General features: G+C 34.5%; 1 protein-coding gene across 9 annotated transcripts; it reads left to right on the top strand.

Moving 5' to 3' along the window:
* The first annotated feature begins 408 nt into the window (after positions 1 to 408).
* LOC142533145 (inorganic pyrophosphatase TTM2) lies at positions 409 to 6711 on the top strand. Of its 9 annotated transcripts, none has more exons than XM_075639798.1 (13): positions 409 to 772; positions 1250 to 1332; positions 1882 to 2238; positions 2551 to 2665; positions 3007 to 3202; positions 3289 to 3402; positions 3531 to 3704; positions 4481 to 4675; positions 5000 to 5122; positions 5203 to 5324; positions 5661 to 5766; positions 5867 to 6139; positions 6209 to 6711. In XM_075639798.1, exons 2-13 carry the CDS (start codon positions 1302 to 1304, stop codon positions 6431 to 6433), a joined length of 2031 nt encoding a protein of 676 aa, XP_075495913.1. In that variant the 5' UTR covers positions 409 to 772; positions 1250 to 1301; the 3' UTR covers positions 6434 to 6711. The 9 variants fall into 9 exon arrangements, with proteins under 9 accessions (XP_075495913.1, XP_075495915.1, XP_075495911.1 ...); XM_075639800.1 differs by having other exon boundaries at positions 1250 to 1345; XM_075639796.1 differs by having other exon boundaries at positions 1242 to 1332.
* Positions 6712 to 10081: the final 3370 nt, after the last annotated feature.

Below are 10081 nucleotides of genomic sequence, written 5' to 3'. Positions count from 1 at the left end.
AAATCAATTAATATACACAAAAACTCCTATTAGACCGTTACATGTCGATTTTGTGAGAAAAATATATGACCCCATAAAAAATATTACTTTTCACTGTAGATATGAATCAAGTCGATCTATCTCTCACAAGACATACTTACTAATTAGTATAAATGTCTCAACTTTAATCCAACAACAATGTAATAATAATAATAATATATATATTATTATTATTATTATTATTATAGATAATATCAGTAAAAGACATAGATAATTATTTTTTAAAAAAAGCTAAGTGCAAGCTTATATATAAAATTAGTTTTTATTGATGAAAATATTTTTAGGAAAAGATATGATTTTATAGTTTTTTCCCCTTAAAAATCAGTAAATTTCCATCTATAAAAAAGTGGATTTTTTAAAAGAGAAATAAAACAATGAAGACTCGGCCCTCGTTAGTTTCTACGATCTTCTGTGAGTCTTGTGCTGAAATTTTCGCAGCAGACCTGAAAATTTCCCAGTTCCCCAAAAACTCCCGACGAAATCACAATTCCCATTTCAGCAAGCAATCTTCTGTAATTTGCAAATAAAAATTAAGCACACAAACGAGGTAAAATAGAGAAAATCCGGGAAAAATCGGAATCCAACACGTATGCTAACAATCACCTCCTATAAAAGAGCTAATGCTGAAAAAGCAACCAACCTTTTCCTTTCTTGTTCAACCCCACTTATATAATTGAATCAGAGTATCAGCACAGGGGATTAGTGTACTTGAAGATTGATGTCGTAAATTCAGGTATATCTGTTTCTCTCCTGTCTTTTTCGGGCCCTTGATTCTCTCTTTTTTAAATGGGACACTGATTTTGATATCTTATTACGGGTACGCTGCATTGGTTCGGTTTGTTTTGGTATCTAGATCCGAAAGCGTATCAAGAACTCTTTTTTTTGCGCTTTAAATTGTTACTTTTCTTTTCTTTTCTTTTCTTTTTTTTTTGTTTAGAACTGTTTTTTTTTTTTTTGTTATTTGTTAATCTGGGCATGAGTTTGATTTTCGTTTAGTGCATTCTTGTAATTTTTGCGCATTGCTGTAATGTTGATCATCTTTTGATTTTCACTGCATTACTAATGTCATTTTATTGATTTCAATTTTGATTAAATGTCAATAATATTGTGAAAGATATGTTCTTGATGCTCAATTCTTTTAATTTATTTTGATGGATTGATTTTTTATATCAAAATTTAAGTCTTTTAGTTGCTTTTTGGAGTTGGCCAGTGCGTGGTTATGTGCGATGGTATGAACCATACAAGGGGATGCCAGTGGCTAGATGAAATCTGCTTCTGACACTCAGGATTTAGGTACTGTGTCTTGGTGTGTTCTGCTACATCAAAACTCATTTTTTTTTTAAAAAAAAGAAGTTTGGAGAGCTATAGTTTGGGCATAAACTGTGGTGCTCGCCGCACGTGTAGGTCAAGCTCTGTTCTGCTGAAGTAATATAGCATAAGGTAGCTCATATTGCATGGTGTAAATGCTACTGTAGCTCTTTGTTCCCTAAATTATCTGCTTTCAGTTTAGTTTGCATTCGGGTTTTTAAATTTGTAAATTGCCAATTTATTCAAGTTACTACTTCCCCTGATAGAATCTTGCTTAGCCTTAAATTTTTTTTATGTGAAATAAGCTTATGGCCGCAGGCCGCTGATTTTTGGGGTGAAAATATCATTCTTTATATTTCTGAAAAGCTTTAATGTTTATTTTCTGGTGATTTTGCTTCTCAGCTTTATCTTTCACTTGTAATGAATCAGTGTTTTTTCCTGAAGTTGTAAAATATATGACCGTGTCTACTATTTCTTAAGTAGCTTCATAGAATTTTCATTTGGTTGGCATTCTTATACTCAATTCAATTTCAGAACAGTCTAGTACAATATCGATGGCCCAAGATACTTCTAATGCTGAATCAACTCAGCGTAGACCCGGTCTCTTAAAAGATCAAGTTAGATTGTTCAAAAGGAAGGACTCAGATCGCTATGAGATTGCTCCAATTCCTGATAACTTGTCATTTGAGAAGGGGTTTTTTGTAGTCGTTCGGGCATGCCAGTTGTTTGCACAGAAGAATGATGGACTTGTATTAATAGGATTAGCTGGTCCCTCTGGTGCTGGGAAGACCGTATTTACTGAGAAGATTGTTAATTTTATGCCAAGCATCGCTGTCATTTCAATGGACAACTACAATGATGCTAGTCGAATTATCGATGGAAACTTTGATGGTAAAATGTGCCACTAATATTTCTTTTCTTCAAAGACTTCTCGCTGCATCACTAATAATTATTTTCAGGCTGAGATTATTGTTGTAGGCTGATATTTTGTGATAGCAACTTCTTTCTTTATGAAAATGAGTTTTCCGTTATGCTTTTCCTTTGAATTATTATTTTTGCTTCTTTTTCAACTGAATATTTGAGACTTCTCTGGCTCTTTATAATTGCAGCTTACTTTACTAATTTATGTTTCCATGGTTTTGGAAAATTCTCCTTCCTTCACATCTTGGATGGTATTTATATGATTTTGATGTTATGTCACAGACCCACGATTGACTGACTATGAAACTTTGCTGAAGAACCTTCACGATCTGAAGACAGGGAAGCAGGCTGAAATCCCGATATATGATTTCAAATCCAGTTCACGCACAGGATACAGGTCTGTGTCTAGTCGCTTTTGACTCATCAAAGCCCTTGTAATTTTTTCTCAGAGGCTATTTTAGTTAATAAGTGAGCAGTATTATTTCTTGATACAGAGTTGTTTTCTTGTTTTCTTTTCTTTTATTTTGGGGGTGATGGTGGTGAAGTTTTCTCCTTTTTTCTCACCTTTATTTTAGCAATTTAAGTTGAGGTTTTTTTACCATACAAATCTTAATATTCAAGTCATAAAAGTTGATTGGTTTGTTTGATGTTGCAAACTTATTTTATTATCTCATCACACTTCTTTACTACCAGTGGAGTCTAATATTTGTGATCTCATGAAGTCACATGCTACTGCAGGACTCTTGAAGTCCCAAGCTCTCGTATTGTGATTATAGAAGGCATCTATGCTTTAAGTGAAAAATTGCGTCCTCTGCTGGATCTCCGGGTATCTGTGACAGGTGGTGTTCACTTTGATCTCGTAAAACGGGTTATACGGGACATACAGCGTGCTGGGCAGGAACCAGAAGAAATAATCCACCAAATATCTGAAACCGTGGGTATTCCTCGTACCTAATTTAAGTAAAGCATGAAATACCTCCTACTCCTTCCACAACTTCTCAGCCACACTTCTCCTTGCAGGTATATCCAATGTATAAGGCGTTTATTGAACCTGATCTCCGCACAGCTCATATAAAAATTACCAACAAATTTAACCCGTTTACTGGATTTCAAAGTCCTACCTATATATTGAAGGTAAATTTTGTTCGATTCATTTCACCTAAATCTATTGTACTAATGATGTTTTATTTTAATCATGAAGAATGTTCTGTGATAGCTTGTACAGACTCTTGTTATAATTGTGTTGAATGCATGCTATTCAGTCCCAGAAGAATTTGTCTCCAGAACAAATTAAGTCTGCCATGTCTGAAGAGCATTCAGAAAGTACAGAACAAACATATGATATTTATCTTCTGCCGCCTGGTGAAGATCCAGAGACTTGCCAATCTTACCTGAGGATGCGTAATAAAGATGGAAAATACAATCTTATGTTTGAGGTCTGCTCTTATTATTCAATTAATGACGTGTTCAGAGACTTGAGTGTCTATCTATTTTTTTTCTAGCTGCGTATATGGACAAAGAATGCTGTTATCTAGTCGTAACCTCATACAACTAACATGGATCAACTCATAAGCCTACTTGAGTATAAGCCTGCTTGAGTGACTATATTTAATATATCTTTTTTTGGAAATTCTTCCTTCCAACATGCAAAAGTCTGATATTCATTACCTTCTTGAAGTATATGGCTGACATGTGAAAAGGTACTTAACCATGCAAATACTTATTTAATTTTGTGCCCGAAGTCGAAATACTTCTTGTTCTTATTGTGTTATTACGTTCCTTGATGGATGTATATAAATTAGTTCTATGAGGTTATCGAAAAAAACATTTTTTCCTGTTATATTAGGTTTTAGGAAACAGAAAGAAAATAAATGATTCTTTAGGAGTGGAGGTTTTTTTAACCTCTTCATTTGCATTTCCGCCTTTCTGCAATATTTTTTCTCTATTTGTTCTTTGAATCAACTGATCTCCGGAAAGTTGTATTTACTTGCAAAATGTGTATGCTTTGTTAATTAAAATGTTTTCCCTGGGATTATTTCCATTGGACTGTTAGAATTTTTAAACCACCACAAAATCAAAAACAATCGCAATGTTTGGTTCTGTTTGCGGGGTTTATCGAATCATGCTAGAAATGGATTGGTTTAGTATAATGAAAAAAAACATAGTGAATGTTTTTAAAACTTTCTTACTTGGGCATGCTTATAAACTGTAGGAATGGGTCACTGATCCTCCCTTTGTCATATCTCCAAGAATAACATTTGAAGTTAGTGTTCGTCTTCTTGGTGGATTGATGGCCTTGGGCTACACAATAGCCTCCATACTCAAAAGAAGCTGCCATGTCTTTTTGGATGAAAGGGTCTGCGTGAAAATTGATTGGCTGGAACAGTTAAAGCGTCATTACATTCAGGTAGTACACTTTTGCCACCATTTTCCATCTCCCGTTCCACTCTAAGTCTCTAATATTGAATTATACTTTTTTCTTATTAAAGCTTCCCATCTACTATCAACTTCATGATATTTTTTTAAAATGTATGCGAGTTAAAATTTTCTTTATGTCATTACTCATCCTATCACGATCTTCCTCCTGATAATTAACGTGTATATAGCTCGAATTTCCTACTTTTTCATGAGATAGTTCTGTTCTCTATGAAAACCATTGAAGTGCTGGACTCTCGCATATTTTCATTTCATTTGGTTGTTTAAGATGTTGAACCTGCTTTATTTGAGACAGGTACAAGGTAGAGACCGTCTCGTCGTAAAATGTGTAGCTGAACAGCTGGGATTGGAAGATTCATATGTTCCACATACTTATATTGAACAAATACAGCTTGAGAAAATGATCGATGATGTCATGGTATGAGAAATAGCCGGGCCTCTCTCTTTATGCTTCTTATTCTTTTTTTTCCTAAGGCGTTTCTAATCTGGGATTGACAGGCATTGCCCGATGATTTGAGAACCAAACTTAGCATAGATGAGGATCTTGTCTCAAGTCCTAAGGAAGCACTTTCCAGAGTCTCAGCCGAAAGGGCCGCGACAAGAATCAAGAATCTCAAAAGGTGCATTTGTTATCCTATTCTTTTTATGTCTCCAGATGTTTTTACTTCTTGATAATGTATAATGGTGTGTGAATTTTAATCAAGTGTTGTGCTAGTAAGCTGTATTTAATAATGCATAATTATATTGATATCAATTGGTTTTTTGCCATAATAGAGTTCCTTGCATATAAACGAACTTCATTTCTTGCAAGTTCAAACGTAAAAGTTTTAACTGTCTTGATTCAATGGGTATCTGACCATTAATATTGTTTAAGAGTTTTCATGATTAGTAGTTACCATTTTAATCAAGTGATAGGGCATCGTATCCTTGAACTTTTTTGTTACTTGATTTAACAGTGGTATGTCACACTCATACACGGGACGCACAGATAAGAACATGTCGAAGATGAACATAAGATTCGATGATAGAATCATAGACTCACCAGCAGCGTTGGCAAGTCGGGTAAAATAATTCAAATTCAGATGTACTATGTAAAGCTTCTGATACATGAGAATATCCATCTCGCTGAAGTTATTTATCGTATCCAACCTATATACCGCAGGGAGCAATAACGCAGCTTTCAGAACAAATTTCTACTCTAAATGATCGTATAGACGATTTCACATCTCGCATTGAAGAGCTAAGTTCTAAGTTAAATAGCAAAAGAGGTTCTCCTAGTTCGCAAAACATAGCGTTGCAGGCCGAATCCTGCAATGGGTCGGCCCCAACTTCCTATTTCATATCTGGTTTAGGCAATGGTTCTTTAACCGGATCAGTAATGACGAATTCCTTATCTTCCTCCCAACTAGCAAAAGAGTCTTCTTTAATGGAAGAGGTATTACTTCATTTTCTTGTTCTTTTGTTTACATTAGTTATCTAGATTTTGGTCGGACTTTTGTGGCAGATATCGAACATAACACGTGGACAACGTCAAGTCATGCATCAGCTAGACAATCTTAGCAATCTTCTACGAGAAAACGTGAGCTCCACAAGATCACATCGCGATACAAAGCATGGCAGAGGTGAGATGCTGGATATCGAACCCATCAAGATCTCCATGGTCTTAGCATCATTGGCTGTTGGCGGGCTAGGAATTTTTCTGCTCAAGGGATTTTTAACTGGAAAGTGATCTCATCCGATCCGAGATACCATTATTCGACATGTAGATTTTATTTATAATTGCACTGAATACCTCCGAATGTTTTGCAATGCCACACTTCTTATCGGGAACGTAGATTTTGCCTAATATCCTATACTTGGAGGTTTTGGAAGTGATTTGAGTTTTGTTAGAGGAAGAGGAGGGTGTGTCTCAGCAAATTTTGTGGGGGGTTTTTTTGCGGATCTTTTGTATTCTCTTTATTGACTTGCACAGTGATTTTTTTACTATGAAAGTAGAATTTTTGATCATTAGATGCACTCGGACAATATGTAGGATGTCATGTTCCGATTTGATGAACAATTGAGACTTCAAATATTGATAATAACCAAATAAAGAATTGCAAAATAGAGGGAGATAGCTAGATTATAACTTGAAAACGTAGTTTAAAGAGTTGACCAATGTGAACCTAGCTAGCATCAAATCTTGAATAATCGAATTAGTTTAATTGATCTCTAGGTTTAAAATCTGAAAGAACAAAATGTAATTAATTATTTGAATTAATAAGTAAAGTGTTTGAATAATTATTGATATAATATAATGAATATATTTAAAATTTAATTATTATAATAACAAATTATGACATAAAAATTATTTATTTTATTTGAATTAAATACAATAACATGCAAATTTTTGTCATAAAATTGACTTCTTTACTATTATTGTGTTTAATTTAATTAATATGTTAGTTGAAATAGAATGAATCCTATCATAAAAAGATTTATTTATCAAAATTTTAAAGAATGAATAAATATTTTTCAAAAAATAAAAAATCTTCTCATACTAAGAATATCTAATTAATTTAGGTAACTTCCATTAAATATTTGATTTGGGTTGGACGATCAAGAGATGTTATCATATTATAATTTATCTCTTGGGCAAAAGATAAAATATTATTAGTCGCTTCTGCAGAAGAAAACGATGGCCTCTGCGGATTTCGATCGCCTTCCAACAGATGTAATCGTCTATATTTTCGAAAAAATCAGTGATGCCAAATGTCTATGCATTTGTTCTTCAGTGTCCAAGCTTTTTGCCGCACTTATTCTTCACACCCGCTTTATTTCCGTGCAAATTCTTCTTGATCACTGGGGTAGTTGGTCTTGGTCACCGGGAATTCACGAGTTTCTGAAAAAGTTATCTCGCGTTGAACATGTAAGCATCCAATTCTCCTGCGATTTGGAACTACCAAGATCTTTGCCTTTACTTGTGTATAAATCGGATTCATCGAGCTTCATCTTAGTTTCTGCCAAGAGCCTTATTGATGATACTACAAGCATTGATCCCATGCTTGAAGCCACGTCTGAGTTCGAAATTGAGTATCGTCATGCCTTACTTGATTCAATTATCAGGCACATGTTCCATTTCAGGCATAGGTTTGCTTTTAACAAAGAGCTTCTTGCTTTATTTCCAAATTTGAAGAATATTTGGGCTGTTGAATCCACGGAGCTGGGGACTATTTTCTGGGAAGAAGACATTGCCAGAAGAACAAAGGCGAAGGATTTCTGTGTAAAGCTATGGACAGCACCCTTGGTCAAATTGCCACGTTCTGGATGTGCGATCAAGGATGCAATTCTTATTTCCATCCAAGAAATTGGACCTGGCCATGAGATGAATTGCTTTGAAGAGGACGAATATCGTGAACTTGCCGCTACCATGATGAAGGAATATCCCTGTAAGGAAACTTCCTTCGTGTCGCGCCGAGTTCCGCCTCCAGACGGGTGGGAGACAATATGTGTTCTCGATTTCGTACTATTCCACCTATCTGATGGCTAACTAGATTTCATTCTATGCAACTTTTTTTTATTATTTCCCAACAAGTTAATCTTATTTTGTTTCAAGTGTTGCCCATAACCAACAACTTTTATTTGATTGGTGTCATTGTTCTTGGTAGATTCAACTTTTGTTTCTTCTGATTATATTTCAGTCTCTTATGATTCCGTATATTAATTAATTTGAGAATGACATTTTGTTTACAACAGGAACTAATCGATAGGAAGCTAAGAATCTATTCACAAAGTCCATGCATGCCATGACGACCTATACACTTTTATATGCATATTGGAAGGAAATAACCACAATTTGGAACTAGTGCATTTTCTTCCATGAATCCATTCAAAAAGTTCATACCACGGCTCTTGGTGATTACCATTTTTGAAAAGTGGATTTTATAAATCAAAAAATACAGACCCATCCCTTGTTAGTTTCTACGATCTTCTATTAGTCTTGTGCAGTTGTGCAGAAATTTTCATAGCAAATTCTCAATATTTCCCAATTCCTCAAAAACTCCCGACGAAATCACAATTCCCATCTCACCAAGCAATCTTCTGTGATTTGTAAATAAAAGTCCAGCACACAAAACGAAGGAAAGTAGAGAAAATCCGGGAAAAAAGCAGAATCCGACACTTGTGCTAAAAATCACCTTGTATAAAGGAGTTCATGCTCATATGCTAACAACCTTTTCCTTTCTTGTTGGACCCCACTTATATGATTGAATCAGAGTATCGCCATAGGCGATCAGTGTTCTTAAATATTGATATCGTTAATCAGATATGTCTGATGTCTGATGCTCTCCTATGTTTCAAGGGTTGATTCTCTCTTTTTTAAATGTGACACTGATTTTGATCTCTTATTTGCGAGTATGCTGCATTGGTTCGGTTTGTTTTGGTATCTAGATCCGAAAGCGTATCAAGAACCCCTTTTATACTTCAAATTGTAACTTTCTTTTCTTATTTTTGTTTAGAATTGATTTCTGGTGATTTGTTAATTTGCGTATGAGTTTTATTAGTGCATTCTTGTAATTTTTTTTGCACATTGTTCTGATGTTGATCATCTTTCGATTCTTAATGCAATACTAATGTCATTTTATTTAGTATAATATAATTTGGATGAAATATCAAAAGTATTGCGAAAGATATGCTTTTGATAATCAATTTTTTTCATTTATTTTGGTGGATTTATTTATGAATGATCGAAATTGTAAGTCTTTTAGTTGCTTTTTGGTGTTGGACAGTGTATGGTCTTGTGCAATGCTATGAAACTTCTAAGGACAATACTAACGTCAGTTGCCATGTATGGTGTTGTCACTGTTTTCCCCTTTAGAGTCTTCTTTCTCATGGACACTAAGTTCTCTAATACTTATATGAGACACGAAGTTCTCTAATATTGAATAATGCTTTTTTCTAACTAATGCTTGCCACCTACAATCTATTTCTTGATATTTTTTAAACGTATGCAATTTAAATTTTCTGAGTTGATACACCATTCTATAATAATCTAGCATTATTCTAGGATGTTCAAAGCCCTTCAAGTTGCTACAACATTCTAGAATAATCTAGCACTATTCCGGATCCTCTTAAGAGATTCTAGGATGTTCAAGGCCCTTCACGAACATGCTAGATGAATAGTCCATAAGATCGTTCGGTCATTCAGACTTTTATCATGTGTTGATTCTTTAGGTGGAGCACCGTGCGACACTTATGAAAACTTCTCCACAAATGCTTAAGTAAACATTAACCAAACAAGAGCAAAAGAGAATTTAATAGATGTTTGGAGAGAAAATATATTGTGGCTATAACTTGAGAAACTTGGCGAGAAACTTGGAGCCATTTATAGATGAAAGAT

This window comes from Primulina tabacum, chromosome 18, assembly GCF_025594145.1.
Source record: "Primulina tabacum isolate GXHZ01 chromosome 18, ASM2559414v2, whole genome shotgun sequence".
NCBI lineage: Eukaryota > Viridiplantae > Streptophyta > Magnoliopsida > Lamiales > Gesneriaceae > Primulina > Primulina tabacum.
Note: the sequence above shows the minus strand (reverse complement) of the source record. Positions and strands in the feature narration are given on the sequence as shown.

Bases quoted from the DNA above. Each gene is read 5' to 3' on its own strand.
- LOC142533145 (XM_075639798.1), top strand. From the start codon at position 1,302: ATGAAATCTGCTTCTGACACTCAGGATTTAG. The intron at 2,666-3,006 runs GTCTGTGTCTAG...ATGCTACTGCAG, and splicing joins AGTTCACGCACAGGATACAG to GACTCTTGAAGTCCCAAGCT. The intron at 6,140-6,208 runs GTATTACTTCAT...CTTTTGTGGCAG, and splicing joins AGTCTTCTTTAATGGAAGAG to ATATCGAACATAACACGTGG.